The sequence below is a fragment of the Carlito syrichta genome, unplaced genomic scaffold (assembly GCF_000164805.1).
Source record: "Carlito syrichta isolate Samal-C Ts95f unplaced genomic scaffold, Tarsius_syrichta-2.0.1 Scaffold287526, whole genome shotgun sequence".
In the NCBI taxonomy this organism is placed as follows: Eukaryota; Metazoa; Chordata; class Mammalia; order Primates; family Tarsiidae; genus Carlito; species Carlito syrichta.
In genome coordinates this window covers 156,581-178,144 of record NW_007231622.1, presented here as the reverse complement: position 1 = coordinate 178,144, position 21,564 = coordinate 156,581, and the positions used below count along the sequence as shown (strand labels likewise).

The 21,564-nt window shown below is 41.8% G+C and overlaps 1 protein-coding gene across 1 annotated transcript in view; it reads right to left on the bottom strand.

Annotated features, from left to right (window-relative positions):
- Nucleotides 1-3,374: 3,374 nt before the first annotated feature.
- PARP15 (poly(ADP-ribose) polymerase family member 15) overlaps nucleotides 3,375-21,564 on the bottom strand; it is a 27,852-nt gene continuing 9,662 nt past the window's right edge. Inside the window, exons 5-12 of the mRNA XM_008052807.1 lie at nucleotides 19,654-19,732; nucleotides 18,687-18,836; nucleotides 15,639-15,701; nucleotides 13,607-13,774; nucleotides 10,257-10,463; nucleotides 7,651-7,784; nucleotides 3,969-4,143; nucleotides 3,375-3,664 (exon numbers count right to left, since the gene is read on the bottom strand). Coding sequence (XP_008050998.1) covers nucleotides 3,375-3,664; nucleotides 3,969-4,143; nucleotides 7,651-7,784; nucleotides 10,257-10,463; nucleotides 13,607-13,774; nucleotides 15,639-15,701; nucleotides 18,687-18,836; nucleotides 19,654-19,732 — 1,266 coding nt within the window. The remainder of the gene's footprint in view (nucleotides 3,665-3,968; nucleotides 4,144-7,650; nucleotides 7,785-10,256; nucleotides 10,464-13,606; nucleotides 13,775-15,638; nucleotides 15,702-18,686; nucleotides 18,837-19,653; nucleotides 19,733-21,564) is intronic.

The window sequence follows — 21,564 nt, the reverse complement described above, 5'->3', positions numbered from 1 at the left end:
TTATTAACGTTGTGGTAAAAACCAATTAATCAATTAAGCTTATAAAGTATATTTACGATAAAGAATGTTTACTAACAAAACTGTATTTGTTTTAATAAAGTATTTAATAGAAATCAAATTTAATCATATTAGCTATACAGGATCTCCCCATCACCATGTAAATGAATTCACAAACCTTGTGTTCAATTAATACATCACCACACATACTATGTGGGATTTGACTGTCTCTCTACTACAGAAACAGAAAAAGAAAAAGAAAAAAATATATATATATAGTTTGATCCAAGCAGAGTGAGTGTCCTCATACTTCCATAAGTGAGAGAAAGGATTGAAAATTTAAAAAGGAATAAGAAGGAGAAAAATGCGAAGAGAAGCAACAAGAGAAGATATGCAAGAACATAAAGGCTTTTGTGAAAGCAAGCCACCAGCACAGAATTGTAGTTCATGGTCTCAGGTCTCAGATCAAGCAGGTCCCCCTTTCCTGTACTCTGGAGATTCATAGAGAGGATACCCATTTCTTCAGCAATTAGCAAAATTTGAGAAAAGCTCCAAATTTTGATATTGAGTTGAAGCAGTAGATTCTTAGGATAAAAGTAGAGACCATTCTAATCATGTCATATGGATAGAGAGCACCATGCCAACTGGGAAGGAGATGGACTGAAAACGTGGAAAGGTGTGGTTTAGCTTCAGACTGCTGGAAAGTAGAACTTATTAGCTATAAGAATTGATTGGTTTATACTTTGTTATTCAAGAGAGCACAATAACTTAACATGGGTATGCTGTACTCAAGACTTCTGTGTCTCACTACTGAAGTAGGAGGACAGAAAAATAAATTAGAGAACAACATCCCTGTGTAACAACATCAGAAGAGGCAGCTAGTCAGCAGTGAACACTGCAAATAAGAGCCTACCTAACCTAAGTAAAGGGAGGCCTTTCTTGTTCTAACTTGGCTCGCTAGAATTCTGCAGTAGGATTGGGAGTCAAGGCCCAGGCAGTAACTGCATCACTTAACCCTGCTTTGTTCTCTGGGGACATATTTACCTAAGGAAGTTCAGGGATTGGTGACTTGTTGAAGGTAGAATATGGTCTTTGCATCTCATCTTCTAACTTCATATATTTATTAAAAAATATAAGCACCTTATTTTGATGTAACATATAGGCAGAAACAGTGAGATACTATAGAAACATTAACAAGAATGTGTAAAATATTTAATGACATGGGAAAACAATACATTGCAAAATAAAAAAATCTAGTTATTAAACAAAGTTAATAAGTATAGATGATCATATTTTTAAACCTTTATATATATATAGTCTTTATATATAGTCTCTCAAATATATATATATATATATATATAGAGAGAGAGAGAGAGAGAGAGAGAGAAAGAGAGAGAGACAGAGAAAGAGAGAGAGAGAGGAAAGATATATAGTAGAATAAGTCAGTCATTAAAATAATGTTTACACAGCCAGCATGGCACACGCCTAGGGTCCCAGCTACTTGGGAGTGTAAGGTAGAAGGATTTCCTGAGCCCAGGAGGTCGAGACTGCGGTGAGTTGTGATCATGACACTGCATTTCATTCTGGGAAACAGAGGGAGACCCCAACTCAAAAAACAAAATACACACACACACACACACACACACACACACACACACACACACACACACACCTATGTTTCCTGAAAAAAAATAACACCACAAGGGAACAGCTTATAATGTAATGTTAAATGAAAAGTGGTAGATATAATATTATGTAAGTAGTGATTGAGTACAGGGTGATTTTGACTTTGTTGGATGTGGGTGAAGAGGAAATGAGAAGGGAACAGGAGAACATTAGCAGTAGTTTCCTGAGTGTTGGAATTATTAGTGATGGAGTTTGGTGAGAGAGTTATAATATAAATGCTTCTTAAATATGTGTAACTCTTCAAAAGTGATGCTTCAGAATAAGCAAACTGTTAAATATTTTAAGAATTTGCATAGCTCTGGAGGGAAGGAATGAATCTGAAGGGCTACATCAGTAAGAAGAGGAAGACTTGGTCTTTGTCCTCCAGCAGTCTGAATGGTGATCAGCAGGTAATTAACACAGAAGAATAGATTTCAACTCAGTTTTAAAAAGAGTTTTTCAACAATTAATGCTGCCTCACAATGGAATAGTTTCCATCAAAATGTTGAGTGCTGAAAATGATTAAGCAGAGGCTGGGGACTTCTTGCCCTAGAAGTAGGAGGGGGTAGGGGAGGACGACAAGGGAAGAGTGGGATAGGTGGTCTCTCGCATCATTCTTACTGCTAACATTCTTTCTCTGTATCATTCATTCACTAATTCATACAGCTTCCAAGATGGCCCCCAATGATCCTTGTTTATGGATACTTGTGCCTTGTATAATTTCTTCCCAGATTGAATGAGCTGATTTATGTATCAGTAGGAAGGATACTGTGGAGAAGATGGTGTATGGCTTCAGAGGCTAGATCATGAAAGACATCATGGCTTCTGCTTTGCTCTCTCTTGAATTGCTTACACTGGAGTAAGCCAGCTTCCGTGTCATGAGGACAATCAAGCAGCCTGTGGAGACCTCCCTCGACCCTTGTGTAGAGAAGAACTGAGGGCTCCTGCCAACGCCCAGCAAAAACTAGCCAGTTATGTGAGTGATTCACCGCAGAAGCAAGACTTCCAGTCTAGACAAGCCTTCAGATGACCACATGCCCTGCCAACATCTTGTCTGTTGTGAGACCCAGCAGAATGAGCCAATTAAGCCACACCTGAATTCCTGGCCACAAAGACTGTGTAGGATTAAATCATTAAATTTGGGGGTAATTTTTTATGTTGCATTAGATAACAATACAATGCATTTTTACCTGATTCGTTCCACAACAGATTTGAAGTAATATTCTGTGATTGAGTCATTTCAGCTGAACTACTGACAAGCTTTTCTTAATTAGGCAAAATCCCCAGCTGTTACTGATGCATAATAATAGCCTCTCCACTTAAATAGTAGTTTAACTCACTGCAGTTTGATGTCTTAACATGTTCCAATAACAACAATGTCATCTTGGCTGCAAAGTGATATATCTTATTTTTTTTAATAGAAAAGAATATTGTGCTTTTTTATTCTCGTATAGATTTGGTCTCTAGGAATAGCTGTAGCTATAACTGCGACACTTACTGTACATTTCTCAGCTTTCACTTGCCAATTTGCTCAGAAAAAAGGTATGCTACAAATTGCAGCAATAGAGCATTTACAAAAGGTAATTTTTGGCATTTCGGCACCAAAAAGGAAAACTTATCTGCCCAAACAAGCCAAAAGTAAAGACAAAGACTTTGGAAGTTGTTCTTACAAGCAGGTGACTATATCCTCTCCTTCACATTAAAAATATTTTCTAACATCTGAAAGTTATGAGATATTCTGGGTAAGCCTGATTATCAAAGAATATCACAAATAGCGTTGGATAGGTTGTATCATCTGTGACAGAGTCAAAGAGATCTGTGGGATTATGAGGATTCTTTGGTGGAGGGGTGACTAATCCTGCATATCCTTGCGTGTAGTTTCCAGTAAGTACGCGCACAACATACATGTGCTTTCTCCCATTGCTGTCTGGCTTGGAGTATGTATCATTGGCAGAATAACTGGCATCAGTAGCAAAATAGGTTCCTTTTCCGTAGGCTACAGCTGTAAAAAGAAAGACAAAAGCCTTCCTAAGAATATTAAATTACACAGGATGTAAAACTATGCCCAGTCTGGCTTTTTTTAAATGCAGTTCCTGCCTACCACAGCCACTTTTAGTCAATTATAAAATTCACTCCAACTTTCCTCCAAAGGTCGCCTGTTTTCTTTAAGGTGAAACACAGCAAGCTCTATCCTGATGATGACAATATGGCTACCATCCGTGGGTCTCCACGGTGTGGGTGTGAACAGTTGACACCAGAACTCTCATTTATCTCATTCTGATTAGCCAGATGACTCGCTTCCTTACCATTCCTCCCAGCATAACTGCGATTAAAGCCATGCTGATTGACATGTGGCACTGAGCCTGCATCTGTCCCATGGAAGAGGATTCTCTCATTATTTGTATGGCCATTCTTGATGTCCATGTGCTTTTTCTTTATCTGGTAGCTCTGCCAGAGAAATGCATTCTGTATCCTCTCAATCTGTAGATGACGAAAAGGAAAACACTTCAGAAATGACCTTAGAGTTCAGTTTATTGTATTTGTGGATTTAAAATAAGCAACACAGAAAAGAAGGAGAAGGAGAAGGTGTGGGAGAAGAAAAAGGTGGAATAAAATGCAAATAGACAGTTTTCTGCCTTTAAAAAAAGATAGGCTAAAAACATCTGTTAGTATCATACTTTGTAATAGTGCTTACTGGCATCTATTTTACATAACGAAGCTTATAGTTTATGTGAAAATGTTTACCTATATGTATTTCCTGCATTTCCTGAAGATTCACTGATCCAATAGCCATTTCCTTAACTCTGTCTCATCTTCAAATCCATTCCATGTGTCTTCTCCCCATAACAATTCTTTCTGTTATTATTTAGTTATAGTTACAAATTACCTCGTAATTGCCTAATCTGATGACAATTTCTTTCTAGACCCCTCAATAGCATTTCCAGTCATGAACCATCCCCTCCTTGATACTTTGTCCTTCCTTAACTTATTTTCAAACTATTACTCTCTCCTGGCTCTCTGTCCTTCTAGGAAATGAAGTTAACATCCACTCAATAATCATTTACTGAACATCTGCTATGAATCAAGTACTGTGTTGAGTCTGTCCTCAGGAAAAAAGTTCAGTCTAATGGGCAGAAATACAAAAAAACTACCCCTTAGAATGATAAGGAATGGGCTAGGAGGACACACACGCAGCTATGAAAGCATAAGAAAGGGTTCCAGGCCGGGCATGGTGGCTCAAGCCTGTAATCCCAGCACTTTGGGAGGCAGAGGTTAGAGGATTGCCTGGAATCAGGGGTTCAAGACCACCCTGGGCAACTTGGCAAGACCTTGTCTCCACAATAAATAAAAAAAATTAGCCGGAAGTGGTAGCATGTGCCTATAGTTCCAGCTACTTGGAAAGCTGAGGCGGAAGGATCACCTGAGCCCAGCAGGTAGAGGCTGCGGTGGCTGTGAGCGTGCCACTGCACTCCAGCCGGCGACAAAATAAGACTCCAACCAAAAAAAAAAAAAAAAAGAAAGAAAGGGTTCCAGATAATCTATGTCTGGGGAGGTGGGAGGAAATCTGAGAAAATGATGTCCTGGAAACAGAAAGAAGAGAGATTACAGAAGCATGGAGTGGATACCAGGCAGCTGTTGAGGAAAGCCTGGTATTAAGAGCAGGGGGAAAGTTGTTTTTCCGAGAGTGACACGGACCTCACATGGAGTTATGAAGGTTTGGAATGAGGAGAGTGGGAATGAGTTGACTGGAGGAAGCAGTGAAGGATTTCGGGCAGCCAGCAGGGTCCAGCTGAGGCTGGAAACCATGAGTTAGTAAGAATTTCATCTAGGAGCAGCAGGAAAGAAGGTAGGTTACAGGATTAATCCAAAGTTGGGGGTTTTCAAAATGGTGTGATAGAATGCTAAGAGCCAAGAAAGTTACAGATATTGGGTAAACACAATTGAAGTGAGGCTCTTGCTCTTCTTGTGCAGTTGTGCCTCAATATCCAGATGCTCTCCACACCAAAATCTGAGGATGTTCAAGTCCCTTATAGAAAGTGGCATACTTCTGCATTTGTATAAAACTGATGCAACCCTCCTGTATACGAGAGCTCTAGATTACTTATAACACCTAATGCTATGTAAATAGTTGTTATACTGTTTTAGAGGATGACAAGAAGAGAAAGTCTGTACATGTTTGGTACAACACAACCATTATAAACCTCACTATGCTTTCGATCCATGGTTGGTTGAAACCCATAGATATGGAGGGCCAACTGTACTTTTTTTTTTTTTTTTTTTTTTGTGAGAGTCTCACTCTGTTGCCCAGGCTGGAGTGCAGTGGCACACTCACGGCCACCATAGCCTCGACCTGCTGGGCTCAGATGATCCTTCTGCCTCAGCCTTCCAAGTAGTTGGAATTACAGACACTCGCCACCACACAGGCTACTTTTTGATTTATTGTAGAGTCGAGGTCTTGTCAAGTTGCCCAGGCTGGTCTTGAAACCCTGGACTCAGGCGATCCTCTCACCTTCACCTTGCAAAGTGCTGGGATTACAGGTGTGAGCCATCACGCCTGGCCCAACTGTACTCTTGATAGCTTTTAACACCATGATGCATATTGTCCTTTATTATTTATTTATTTATTTGTTTATTTGAGACAGAGTCTTGCTTTGTTGCCTAGGCTGGAGTGAAATGGTATGATCATAGCTCACTGAAGCCTCAAACTCTTGGGCTCAAGTAATCCTACCACCTTAACCTCTCTAGTGGCTGGGCCCGGCTAATTTTTTAATTGTTTTGTACAGACAGTCTCACTATGTTGCTCAGGCTGGTCTTGAATTCTTGGCCTCAAGCTCTCCTTCCACCTTGGCTTCTTGATGCGAGCTCTCATGCCTGGCCTCCTCCTTTAAATCGTCCTTTATATAGAATGTCTCTCTCTTCTGGTTCTCCTTTCTCAGGAATTAAGTTCATTCATTCAGTTAAATTTATTTAATTCATACTGTGCCCTACTACATACTAGAGAGTGTGCTAGGTACTGAGATTGCAGAGATGAACACTATGTGACTCCTGCCTTAAGAAGCTCACTATTTGTTAGGGGAGCCAGGCAACAGGCTGTACAGGTTACCAATGTACAATTTTATAAGTGCTATAATGTAAGTACATAGTTCTATAGAAGAAGCAACTAGATTTTAAATTACTAGGATGCCACATCCTGCTCTGATATACATGGTATGATAATGACCTCCTGATAAACACCTATACTTTACTAATATTTTTATGTAGCATAGTGGACATTGTGGCAATCTCCTGAACATCCATCCCACCCCATCAGCAACTTCTGATTTGAGTGGCATTGGCCCCACTTATGGTTCCAGGGTGGAGCCAAGTTGGGTTAAACCAATCAGGATCTCAGTATGGATCCCACAGTGATGGAATCTGACAGCCCAGACCCAAGACAATCAGCACATGGTATCCCCTAGATACAGAGAGTGGTCCATCCAAAAAAAATCTTGGGATTCTTGTTCAGTAGTTGTGGGAAGGACAGAGTTGTCTTCTGTGAGGAAGAAGAGAGCTCCTGATTGCTGCCAGCAGCCATCCTACAACCACAAGGAAAGTCCAGCCTGAAGATGAAGTTGACATTGTGGACAGCAAAGACAGAGAAGCTAGATCCAGGACATCAAACCATTGGATTAAACTGCTCCAAAGCCCATCCTACTTCTGGACTTTCCACCAATTTCCAATCCAGTTCTCCTTGTTGAATCAGTTTGAGTGGGTGTATGTTTGTGACTTGCAACTAAAAGTATCCTAATCTATACCTGTGACTTTTGTGAAACTCCCTCCTTACTGCTAATGAATGAATCTTGAAATTTGAAGCCTATGGAGCTCGAGTGAGTCCAACTCCAGTTAAACATAGTAAAGTACAAAGTAAGAATGAGTGCTTGAAAGCGAGATGGCTTTCATGTTAGTTTTTTAACATTTTAAAGCAGTAAATTTTTAACACAGTATTACCTTCTCTATTGTATAGGAAGAACAAGTCTGAGTGAACTTATCCTTTACGGTGTTATATTCTGATTGTCCCGGTTGTAGTTGGGTCACACAAGACAGTTGATGATTTATATCCATCCAATGTTCAGGAGTGTTATCTGGAAAGTCAGCATTGGGTGAAAACCTGATAGCCATTTCCAGGGACCTCTGAAAATCAGGGCACCACCCACATTCTTGTTTTCAGTCATCTAATCCTGGTCTTTAAAGTACAAGCTACACATTTCACAATTGCTTCTTTTATTATCCTCAATTGAGTAAACAGAGATGAAGTGAACAGTCTGACATCAATATGATACATAATATATTAGTCACTGCTCTGGCTAAAATAGTTAGATAAACTGAGATTCAATGTAGCTTGAAATTATAATTTTCCCAGAAGGTTATGTGGAATTAATTCTGTAAGAAACTGATATGTAAACATGAATGTCAAATTTACTAATGCTTTCACTATTATCAGCTTTATTTCAATGGTTCTTTATTATTTTTCTTTTAAAACATGATTACCCTGCTAAAGATATGTAAAGCACATTGTTCTGTGCCCCATCTTTTATACAAGTAGAGAAAATAGGGGAAAAAATATATATATATAAGGAAAATAGCAGAGGTACTTAAAAGAATGCTTTCACCCAAGATGATCATGACCAAAGTTCTCCTTTGCTTTTCAGTTGCTTCTAGGAACTTCTAAAACATTGAAACTAGATATTAACTTGCTGACCAGTGTAAATATGAACAGATTGCATTAGAGTAGAAAACAACACAAAACGGCAAAACAGGCTGGGCATGGTGGGTCACGCCTATAATCCCAGCACTTTGGGAGGCTGAGACAAGAGGATTGCTTGAGCCCAGGAGTTCAAGACCAGCCTGGACAACATAGCGAGACCTCATCTTGACAAAAAAAATTAAAAACTTACCTGGGTGAGGAGACGTATGCCTGTAGTCCCAGATACTTGGGAGGTTGAACCTAGCGGGACGAAGCTGTGGTAACTGTGATTGTGCCACTGCATTCTGGTCTGGGTGACAGAATGAGATTCCAACTCAAAATAAATATATACATTCATACATACATACATACATAGGACTAAAGTATAAAGCCAAAGATGTTTTCTTGAGAGGAAAGATATTTAAATCATATCCTTAAGCCATACCAAACTGTTACCGCCTCTGCCCATGTGCATCCCTAGATACTACAGTGGGGACATATGATCTGTAACTGCACACTCTTCTTTTCCCTTCTTCTGGTAAAACCATTCTGAATTTCCTTTGGCGGACAACTGTGCCCATATCTTCAAACGGTGATTGATCCCCTCTAGTTCCAGTGTGCAGCACGTGACTCTGACGGCCCAGTCAGTGTAATTCTAGCTTCCTGCCTGCAATGGTGACCTACGCTGCTCCAATCAGAAGGAATCTGAGGGTTTAAAATAGAGCTCTGTTCCCTGGCATCATGTTCCTGATGACAAGTGTATAATTCCACAGGACAGTCTCTTTCCTAGTGAACTTGACCATGGAAGGCTGCGGGCCTGAAGCTGCTAGCAGCCACCTTTTACTATATGAAGCCTAAGGGAAAAGACAACACAACTGAGAAGAGACTGCGAGATGAAAAGTCACAGTCTAGATGGATCAAACTATATCTGAAGCCAGAAATGCCTGGAGCTTATAGCAACGCGAGTTCATGAATTCCATTTTTGGCTTAAGTCAGTTTAAATTGGGTTTTTTATTACTTGTTCCTTCAAGAGCCTTACCAGTTCCAACTATTATTTTCATTTTTAGTGTGTGTGTAGCTCTTATAGGAACTGCAGGTTGTGGCACGTTGAGGAGAATAGCTGTCAGGAAATAAATGTAGAGAGAACTGAAATTTCTATTGACAACTCTCCATTCTGGGAGGCTGCTGATGGCATGTCTGCCTCATCTGCCTAGCAAAACTCACAGTGCTTTTAGGGTGAGTGTCCAAAACGAGCGAAAACTGACTGCAAGAGGAGGCTGCAATTCTAGTTATTTGAACAGCAGTGCAGAAGCCACCCCATGAGGGAGAGGCTAGATCAGAGGCATAGGTTGACACGGATGCTCAAACACAGAGCAGAGACACACCTTACAGAGCAGCGACTGGCATCTATCTGCCTGCTTGTGACGTAGTACAACCAAATGACTGGTTGCCCCTTCTTGCATCTGCTTTTGTTCCCAGGCTAACTTGTCCACAAGCTGATGGTCAATAAGGCAGTGTCGACCAGCTAGTTCATAGCTACAAGGCATACTAAGGATCAATCTCAATCCATAAGTCAATAATGAGACCATCGACTAGAATTTGCAAAGCCTGCTTCCCTCTTTCCATTTCCTCACTTCTATTCTGTTTCTATTTATTTGCTATTCTTGTTTCCCAGGTATGATTTTTGCCTCTCAGAAAAATAACCAGTTGACGAGAAGTTGTGTCCCGTGTCCCTGTCCACGTCTCATAAGAAGTCGACTGCAAAGTTCTAAAATTGATAGAAAATAGCAAGCCCAGTGAGCATTCACATGTAAACATTTTCTGTGATATCAGCTACAAACCATGTGATTTTTAAAAATGAACATCTTACCTGCAGTTGTGGAGAACGCAGGCTGAGAGGTAGGTGACGCAGAGTTGCCCCTTTTTTTCATGCTGTCATAGAATACATTTAGCAGCTCAGATAGAAAGATGACAACTTTAACCGTTTTTAATGACGGGGTAGAATGTTGCCATGAGAAGTCTACAATAGCATCGATCATGTCATCAGCAACTGCGATTGGGTTTTTTCTGGCACTTCCTGAAAAAAAAATTTTTTTTAAGTAACATAAAGAAGTTTCAGCTGGTGTTGGTATTATGATGAGATTTGGCAGATGCAGTTCTTGGGGCTGAGAAACAGGAAAGCCCCTGACAGCCAGGAACCCACCTGGCACTCACAGCTAGGTCTTGGTGTTCTGAACACAAACAATTTAATGGAACATCATCAGTGTAACCACTCTGTGACCAAGATGAATTAAGACTAAAATAAGACCACTCCATAATCACGTCTGATTTTAGACAAAAACATGAACACCAACCAAACCACAAAAATAGCCAATCATCCCCTATCCTGACTCATAGGAGCAACTGCTGCTTTACTTCTAATCACAGGTTTAGCCACACGTGGTTCTTCCCTCCTTCTAGATAAAATATTCAACTATAGATTTATATCTGCTTCCTGAAGTTTCTGATCCAGAGAGAAGCCCCACTTACTTGAGACTGCCACAAAATCAACAAACACAAGCCCAAATCCACTCATAAGTCCTTCCCAACACCCTCTTATTAAGACGCTGAGAAGTTCCCCATAGTATGTGTTCCTGGTGGTCTGTAGCTGAAAAGCATTGGCAGTGCACAGAAAAGAATATGAGATTTGGGTGCAGAAGATTTGGGTTTGTGTCCTGGCTCTGCTACATATTAGCTGTGCCATCTTAGCCAAGTCATTTGATCCCTCCTGTATTAGTTTGCTAGGGCTGCTGTACAAAGTACCATGGACTACGGCTTAAGCAACAAAAATTCATTTTCTCATGATTCTGGAGGTTAGAAGACTGAGGTCATGGCAGGGTTGGTTTCTCTGAAGACTCTCTCCTTGGCTTGTAGGTGGCTGTCCTCTGGGACTTTGCACTTAACTCTCCTTCTCCAATGTCTGTGAGCGTTTGTGGGTCTTTTGCCGACTTCTCTGCCCTTTCCCCTCCACGATCTACCTATGGGCACTTTTCCCTGTTCTGTCTCAGCCCTCTTCTCTCTTTCTCCACGCAGTCCCTTGACAAGCTCATTCCACCTACCCAGTTGCAACTCTTTCCACTACATGGCTGATCACCACCCCTACGCCTGCGGCCTCCACTTTGGGTGTCATTCTTCATTACCACGCCTTGCATTGTTCCTAAACTATGCACTTGTGGAGGGGCTTGGGTTTACTCCACTCTGCCTCTCCAGTGCCAAGTAGCAGAGTGCTTGCTCTGAGTGAGGGAACAAAACAAGCAGGGCTTGTGAGGGCTGTAATTTGACAGATGGTGTGGGAGAGGATCCAGATGGGGAGAATAAAACATGAACAAAGTAGGACAAAAGGTTATAGGTGGTCATGAGTGCAGGAAGAATGCGCTGCAAGCATTGGATGAATGTCCTGAGGCTCATACAAGAAGGGCCTGGGATACCAGCATCCAGTTTTAATCTGGGAAGCAGAAGGAAGTCTACACCTTTGAGCTAGGATGATGATGGTGACTCTCAGGCCAGGAATTTAATTGCTAAAAGAACCTGTCAGAGTACTGATAACTTTCAGACTACTGCCCAGCCCCTGACTTCCCAAATGAGAGAAGCCCTCACTTCCGTAAGAGGGTCAGGTCACATGGGTGTGAATGAATCAGGAAATGGACCGGCAGCAGCATCTTCAATAAAAGCAAACTATTGGATGATATGATAGAGATGGGTAGGAAATGTTCCTAGAAACTATGAGCAGCCTCCACCTGAGCTGGTTGCTGAAGGGTAGTGTGGGGTCTTGTCTGGACATGGACTGTGTCGCCCTATACCTGGCTTCTCCCTGCTCCCTCCCTTAGGCAGCGGTCTCTAGCCAAGGCTGGTCTCTGAAGGGTATGCCTATGCCTAGTCATGATTCATGGGATACAGGTGGCTGAGGAAACCTGAAAACAGTGTAATCATCACGTTTTTTGTTTTTTTGTTTTTTGTCAGTCTTACTCTGTCGCCCAGGCTGGAGTGCAGTAGCACACTCACAGCCACTGTAGCCTCTACCTGCTGGGCTCAGGCGATCCTTCTGCCTCAGCCTTCCAAGTAGCTGAAACCACAGACATGTGCCACCATGCCCAGCTGATTTTTTGATTTATTGCAGAGATGAGGTCCCACCATGTTGCACAGTCTAGTCTCGAACCCTTGGGCTCAGACAATCCTCTAGCCTCCACCGCCCAAAATGCTGGAATTACAGGCATGAGTCACCGCACCTGGCCTAATCATCATGCTTAATCTATGTGATTGTACACACCGTATAGGAATCTGAATGATTATAAAACTGCTTGCAATACTGCCCCAAGATATGGATTCTCCACCAACCTGCCGCCATCGGTGCCTCTAGTAAGTTTCAATAAACCAATGTCTTTTCCGGCTAGACCTCCGGGTGACTTTTTTGGAATGGGTAAACATGACGAGCAAGCCCTCTCAGATTTGGGGTTACCACATTACAGGTACTGACTGCATTTTATTTGTGATTTTATCCTCAGTGCTGTGCACAGGGCCTGGGTAATAGCATTTCAATTTAATGAATGCGCGAATGAGAAGCCAGCTGGGAGACGCTTCGGTAAACCAGATAGGGGAGGCATTGATGGTTTCAAAACTAAAAGGTGGGCTGACATCAATCCCTCTCGAAGAAGATTTAGCAGGACTTGCTGACTGTCAGGATCTGGGGACACAAAGAAGCAAGAATGGCAGACCACGGCAGCTGGGAACATCGTGGCACTACCGATGGAAGAAACTAGAAAACCAGAGAGCTCAAGAGGAGTGTCTGTTTGTAAGGGGAAATGATGAGTTTGGACTCTGATGACATGGAGTTTCTGGTAACAGAGAATTTTCCCAAAGGAGATTCTAGAGAGGGGAGAAGTGCTGATTTGGAAGTCAGTGCAGACGAGGTGATGGATACAATGAGAGCAGGTGAACTCCCAAAGGAAAAAGCAAAGAGTGAGACATCCATGAAGTTAAGGACAAAACTTGGAAAGAAACGTAGGGAACACAAAATGCAGAAGCAAGATGGAGGAAAGAGGCTAGGATCCCATAGCAGATTGTGCCCTGGGGATCTAAAAGGTTGCCCCCTCTCTGATTTACATCACAATTGCCGCCTTCAGATGGATTAAGGATTGATTTCATTCGGATCACTTCATTTTAGAGTGCGGAGAGGCTGCAAACCTGTTCTGATGACTGGAAGGGCAACTGACGTGTACTGCCTCTGTTCACACTCTTCCAGAACCCTGAAGACCGTTTTCCTGACATGGCTTTCCCCAGCAACATGAATTATTATTTTGCACATTAAGTGTCCACCTTGTGTAACTATAAAATCTGTGTGAGGCCGTGCAGCTGAAAAAAAGAAAAGAAAAACAAACACACAGCTCATTAGTTACTGGAGGCAACATTTTGATGACTGAGAAATGAAAATAGCTGACACCTGTTTTCCGTGAAAGCCCAGCCTCTCCCGGGCCCACTGGTTTCATTTACTGGGACTGTGACAGGCCTATTTCCTTTACAGTCTGAATTATTGCACTCAACAAATTCATTACTGAATATTTTGGGTGCTGTTCAAAAGCACTTTATCTGTGATAATCTGCTCAATCCTCAAAACAAGCCTATGAGGAAGGTACTGTTTCCTCCATTTCACAGATTAAACAGAGCCACAGAGAGCTAAGGTCAATAGCCCAAGGTTACCCAGGACTTTGAACCCAAGCCCCAGGACTTTGAACCTAAGCACACAGGAACTCGACTGCCTCAGTAGAGCACATTCAGCCAGATTAATTTTTCAAGGAGGTAAAAGCAATGTACTTTGTGGTGCAGAGGTATGGAAGGATGAGAAACTTCCCCTATCAGGACCTTAAGAGCTCTTGAACACATGGAAACTACCAGGGCCGTTTTAAGTCACTGCCCCCCCACCTCCTTCAGACTGCTCTGAGTAAGGCTGGGTCCAGCAAAAGGGAGAAGCAGGAGAGTGGATCCCTGCTCACCCCATGCTACCCTCCTTGGGAGCACCTGTGCCCAGGCACCCCCAGAGGTCCCTAAGGTGACCCTTCTGCTCGCCTCTTCCCAGAAGCCTCCCTAGGCTTTTCCAGTTTGTCCAACCCAAGTTTCATCCTTTGCTTCTGCCTTCCAGGGCACAGCTGGCTCTTACAAATCCCTGCTCATGTCCTTGTGTTAGTGATCAAGTATTACCTTCCTTTCTCACTCCAGAAAGTTATTCATTCCAGAAAAAGTGTCTTAATCAGAGGAGAGCTAGTAAGATAGGAGTTATAGTTGGGTGCAGTGGCTCACACCTATAACCCCAGCACTTTGGGAGGCAGAGGCTAGAGGACTGTTTGAGCCCATAATTTGAGATCAGCCTGGGCAACATAGTGAGTCTTCGTTTCTATTAAAAATAAAAATTAAAAAATTAGTCAGGCATGGTGGTGCATGCCTGTGGTTTCAGCTAGTTAGGAGGCTGAGGTGGGAGGTTCACCCAGGAGTTCAAGGCTGTGGGGAGCTATGATTGTGCCACTACACTGTAGCCTGGGCAACAGAGTGAGGCCCCAACTCAAAAAAAAAAAAAAAAAAAAAGGGAGTTTCAGGCACAGTAGCAGGTCAGTTATGGGAATATATTGTCAAAAATGGTGCTCACTCGTAGCTGACTGTCTACTTTGCAAGGGATGTTTTGAAGGGCAAATAATTTAATCCCTCCTCTAGATTCCCCACTCAGCCTTCAACTCATTCATAAAGAAGTTAGAAGTCAGCTACCTGGAGGTGTGCTATAAAAAGTAGGACAAAACTGGGGAAAGTGAAAGATATTTGTACAACACTTTACGGTTTACAAACTTTTTACATGTATTGTTCTTTCTGGTCCTCACAACCACCTGTGGGATAGCTGTCCCATCCTCCTTATTAGCAGAACCTTCTTACAGATGAGAGAAGCAAAGGTTCTCAGAGATGAGATGATACGCCTAGGATGGCCCAGTAAAATGGTGGAGCCTGGATTATTAGGACCCAGACTTGGGTTCTTTTTAATACTCAGGAAGAAAGAGACAGATGAGGTCGTGAGATAAAGAGCCTCTCTCCCATCACCTATGCCTGCTCTCCTAGGGAGCCAACTTCTGCCAGAATACTCGTCACTTATCTACCCCACCCGCCCCAGGTCCTCTCATGGTATTCTCAGCCCTCTAATTTTCTGTTGTTTGTAGCCACAGGTAACATGTGACCCTACCTCGTGCAGCACATTCATTTTCCACAGCGGGCCCAGCACCTTCCAAAATTGCTTTTGACACACCTAAGTAAGACATGATCATGGCACCAAAACATCAGTTAAAATTCAATAAGTGGATACAGCTTTTGTGCATTAGACCTTTGTTCAACTCACCCTTTTGTGTGCAAGCCCTTGCTCCCACCCCCGCCCCCGCAAACCGTCTTTCTATAGCAACCTTCCTCAATGGCCAACGAATGAACAATCTGACTCACAGCATGACGGCAGCGTCCAGTAACTGGAAGTCTAGCATCAGCAGCTTTCCCTTCTCTTTTTGTGCGGGGATATTTTTGTACTATTTGAAATGGTATGCATTCTACCCTTATTATTTAATAAAATGAATGAAAAATATGAAAAGAAATGTTTCAAGACTAATGAGAAGCATAGATTTCAAACTGTAATAGAATGGTGCATTTACTTCAGTTCTTTGGCTCCTCACCCCACACCTCCACCCCCAATTAGACAGTTGACTGATTTCAGTCCACTGAATCTTCCAATCAAAGTTGTAGCTTCAACACTTTGGTCGAGTCTAATGACAGCTGGGTTGAGTGATTAAAAACATGGGCTTAGCATTTTGATAAATTGGGTTGGACTTGACTGCACCACTTACTAGCTGTTATGTGATTAATAGGTTTCACATCTGTCACACAGAGGCTAATATAGTACTTCCTTCATGGGGTATTCACACATCAAAAGAGATAATGAATGAAAAACGCCTAGCACAGAACCTGGCACACAGAAAACACTGAATAAATGCTAGCTATTTTATCATTATGAAGAGATATAGATCTATATCTATATATCCTTGATTAGTGCATGTTGTGGATTGCCTTTTTTTAAATTTCCTTTTTTCAGTGTGTTTGTTCTAGTCCCTGTTGTTCCATGATAGACACTTTCTTCAAATGTCAAGTGACCTTCACCAGTCAATTCATATTCAAGAGTGAGTTTAGAAGCTTTGTGTGAGAAGCCTTTTTGACCAGTGGGCTTCAGGATCAGCTGAGCAGGCAAGACTTACTCTCTGCTATTTTGGGTACCATGCAGGAAGAGGGGCTGAGTTCTCACTGTTTGCTACAGAGATGTTCTCTTAAAGCACCGCTTTCAGTCTAGCTTCTCATCTCACCTGTGCCTGGTGCCCTGCGTCCAGAATCTCTCTGGTGCCATTTTTCTAGAGTATAAACCTCCCGTCTCTGGCCAGGGCAGAGCAAGGAAATTTATTGCTGCATAGGATGGGGGATAGAACCAAGAGGTCTAATTGCTACTCATATGGGATTTCATCCAATTCATCTCTTTATTTGTCCTCTGTCTTTACAGATACCTGCTGACTTTAATTCCTGCAGGAGTTGGCTGCTCTCTCCTGCTATCTCTCCTGCAGGCACTGTTTTTTCCACTCCATGTTAGCTGCCACTTCTGGCTAGCAGCTTCTACCTTCTAAAAATATGTTATCTGTTGTTCATAGGTGTTTTCCTTCCAATGCGCTTTTTCCTTGTAGGTTTATACCCTTTCCATTCCTTTACTGTTGTTTTGATAGAATTCCAAAAGGGGACAGGGCGCAGAGACAAATGCTTATATCCAGTTTACCATGTTTCATATAATGGATTGTTCTTTGTTATTTATTTGTTTGTTTGTTGGTTGGTTTGTTTATTGAGTTGGAGTCTCACTCTGTCGCCCAGGCTGGAGTGCAGCAGCACGCTCAACCTTCTAAGTAGCTGGAACCACAGGCAGGTACCACAATGCCCAGCTGATTTTTTTATTTATTGTAGAGACGAGACTGGTCTCAAACCCCTGAACTCAGGCAATCCTCTCACCTCCGCTTCCCAAAGTGCTGGGATTACAGGCGTGAGCCACGGCACTTGGCTAGATTGTTCTTTATGTCTACATTGTTCTTTGTGTTACATTTCAAATGACTGAAAATTATTTATTTATTTATTTAGGTATTTGTTTATTTATTTATTTGGGGTGGAGTCTGACTCTGTCACCCAGTCTGGAGTGCTGTGGAGCGGTCATGGCTCTCTGCAGCCTCAAACTCATAAGCTGAAGTGATCCTCCAACCTCAATCTCCCAAGTATCTACAAACACAAGTCCCCATGCCTGGCTAATTTTCCTAAAAATTTTTTTTGTAGAGATGAAGTCTCGCTATGTTGCCCAGGGTAGTCTTGAGCTCCTGGCCTCAAGCAATTCTCCTGCCTCAGCCTCCAAAGTGCTGGGATTATAGACGTGAGCCACCACACCCGGCCTAAATGACTGGAAAATTGAATGATCAATAAATTAAATGGAAATTCTACAGATTCACTTCTGCATAGTAAGCTCCATAATATTTTGCAATTTAGAAAATATTTAAACTTCTATTTCTATTTATATTTTATCTTACCCTTTAAATCTAAAAGTCAATGTTTCATAATTTACAAAATATATTCATATAAGAGTATATGTATATATATTTTATAAATGAATAGACATACATGGGTGGAGAGGGGCATGCTCAAAAGTGTTACTGCAATGGGAGTGGACAAGCGTTTCAGCGAAAGTCAAGAAAAAGAGTCTTGAGTTTCGTTTCTGGGTCAGTTTCACATCTGAGTCGGCATAACAGGAAAGAAGAGCTACAGGGTGTGATATGTGAGTGCCAACTGGGATGCATAAAAGGAGGAACCAAAATAGAGGAACTTAGAGGACCCTAAGTTGTGAGTTTGGAAGTTTGATAGTCCAGAGCTGACTTTAAGTATGACACATTCGTTATACCCCGTCTAATAAGAGATAACCGTACATCAGTTGCACCCTGTCTAATCCTTCTCCTGGAAACAGGCATTTGACAGGTAAAGAAACTGAGGCTCAGAGAGGTTAAGTGACTTGTTCAAGGCCACACGATGATAAGTAGCAGAGCTGGGATTCCCACTCAGGTCTTTCTGAGTCCATGGCTTGAGTATTTTCTACAAAACTCTCTGTCCACTCAGGGCAATTTCACTCCCAGACATTCAGTTATAATAATAGTTACAATATACTGCTTAACCAAAGTACCTGACTTCAGATCAAATGTCCTTGATGTCGAGTTTACAATAACATCTGCCTCTTCTTTGGCGATATCTCCAGTACCAACCTGGAACGTAATCGCACCAATTTTCATTTCATAAGTTTCATACCAAGGATTGGAGACACTCCCGAAGAAACCTGGAAATAAAGAAAACAAATCAAGAATAGGCTGGCTCAGCTCCTGGGGGAAGAACAAACATCTTGGGGCCCTATTCTTTTCCTGGTCCTCTTTCATTTCCCCAACATAAATCCACATATTGTCATGTCTCCTGGACTGTTAAATTGCTCGGTTTTCTTTTTAAAGGAAATTAGAAACTAACACTTTGTGTTCGTAGGAGTGTCTACATTTTCTCAGTTCAATAGGCAGAGGCAGAAACATCTGACTGGACCAGTGTGTGTTGGCAAAAGTTGCCATGGCATTATGAAAAAGGAGTAAGGAAGAAAGGATGAGGGCAAAGTGCATAGTCATTTCTTGCAGACATCTCTGGGAGATTCTTTTGTCACCACTGGGGTAGCAATGATGCTGCTCAGATGATGTTAACACATTGGTGTATTGCTGTTTACTGCACACTCTGAGACCTTACGACTTAACTCATCCCTTCAACTCTTTCAATCTTCCTTTCAGCATTAGACAGTGGCAGTAAAACCACCTGCCCACGGTGCCATTGCACAGGTAAAGTAATATAATATATGTGAAAGCAATCAGTAAAGTGGAGTGTGCCATACACAGTGTAGTTATCATTTCTTAGAAACTCTGGCCTCAATACCAGTGACTTTGTCCATGTTAATACAATTGCTTCTCTGTGTTCCAGACAATGGAACAGGCTAACGCTGCCCCTATCACCAATTTGTTCTTTATGTGAACTAGTTTTGCCTCCTTCTATTGGACTTGAATTAACACCAGAGAGTTGCTAAGCAAAGGGAAATATTCCTCAGCAGAAAGACTTTACCAGACCTTGGGAATCTCCAGCCTTAAGAACCCTGTCCTTGTTAGGATTTGCTCTTGACCGTCTCGAGAATTCATCCAAAAATGCCTGGAAATAGAAACACAGTAACTGACCACAATGATGTTGTATAGCAATATTAATCCAATTCTTTGGGATATTGATCAAATGGTAACAATTCTCAACAGATCTCCTTTTACCTCAGAGACATCTTAAAGGATTGTGGTTCAACCTAGGAATTTTGCAAATAAATAACAGTGCTTTTTTGTGTTTATACTGACTTTTTTGTATGAGTACAACCAACACAGTATCCAGGTAAGTAGGTTGGGGGGGGTCTGACTAAGGGGGAGTTAAGTTTTGTAAGGGCTCCTTTATGAAGCCCTTCTAGCCAACAACTAATTTAGGGACCACAAAGACCTGGACAAACAAAAGGATCTGTTTTTCCATTTTATAAAGACCCACCTTATTCTACTGGCTCTGTAGGAAGTTGCACGCCTTTTTTGTGAACACTGTCAGGTTATCCCTTATCTTTTTTGAACCCCCATAATTCTGATCTCCTAAATCTGATGTGCTGAGGAGAGAGTGTGGAATGTTTGTGGGTTGGTGGTGGAAGGGACTAAGGTAGTCCCTTAGCATCAGTGGTTGGTAGGTGCATTCTGGGGTTGACTAACAACAAATACAGATAGTATATTTCATCTCTGTGTCTAGCCAAAGCCTCCTGAATGAAATCACTAAAATACACATTAGAAACCCTCATAAGTTGACATTTTACTTAGAAATTTTAAAAGCTTTTTGATCATGTAAGTGACCAAACTGAGAATGGGTGACAGAATGGAGTTATAAAGTTGCATTTGGATTGTCTTTATCCATTTTATCTTTCTAGGTCTCATCAGGACTGTTTCTAATCCTTGGTTCACAACATATGAAATGAAAATTGGTGCAATTACTTTCCAGGTTGCTACTGGAAATATCACACACACACACACACACACACACACACACACACACAAAGATAGATATTACTGTGAACTTGACAATAAGGACATTTAGGTATCATGACAATTCTGCTAATAATATTTTCCCCCAGTTTCTCTTTGGGTAAAAAATATGTCTCTGGACATTTTATGTTCACTAGGGGGAAAAAACCCAAGAAACATTTTGGGAGACATGTTATTCCTTTCACTATTATTATTCTTTTTCTCCATCTATGGGCAAATACACTTATGAACTATATCGTGTAATACTTTGAATTGTTTTTGGGGATCTCTGGGAAACATCTCTGAGGATGTTTCACACTTCCATCTCTGAGATGTTTTACACTTCCATCCCAAATGGCTAAGAATAACCAAGAACTTAGAAAGTAAAATTATCTTTGATCTTCTTTTTAAATGCTAATGTTAGTAAGTTGTAGCTAGCCCTTGAAGTCTAATAATAAGGCAATAACTACTACTGCAACCAGTTTTGAGACTTGTTATGTGCTAGACATCACATAAATACTTCAAATACACCCTCTCTTTTAATTCTCACAACTCTGAAAGGTGTCATTGCCATGCTCACTGTATACATGATAAAACTGATTCAGAGAGGTTATGCCGCCCAACTTTTTTTTTTTTTTTTTTTTGAGTTGGAGTCTCACTCTGTCACCCAGACAGGAGTGCAGTGGCCACTCCCGGCTACCGCAGCCTCAACCTGCTGGGCTCCGGCGATCCTTCCATCTCAGCCTTCCAAGTAGCTGGAACTACGCCCGGCTAATTTTTTTTTTTTTTTTTTTTTTTTTTTTTGAGTTGGAGTCTCACTCTGTCGCCCAGACTGGAGTGCAGTGGCTGCTCCCGGCCACCGCAGCCTCGCCTGCTGGGCTCCGGCGATCCTTCCGCCTCAGCCTTCCGAGTAGCCGGAATTACAGGCATGCGCTACCACGCCGA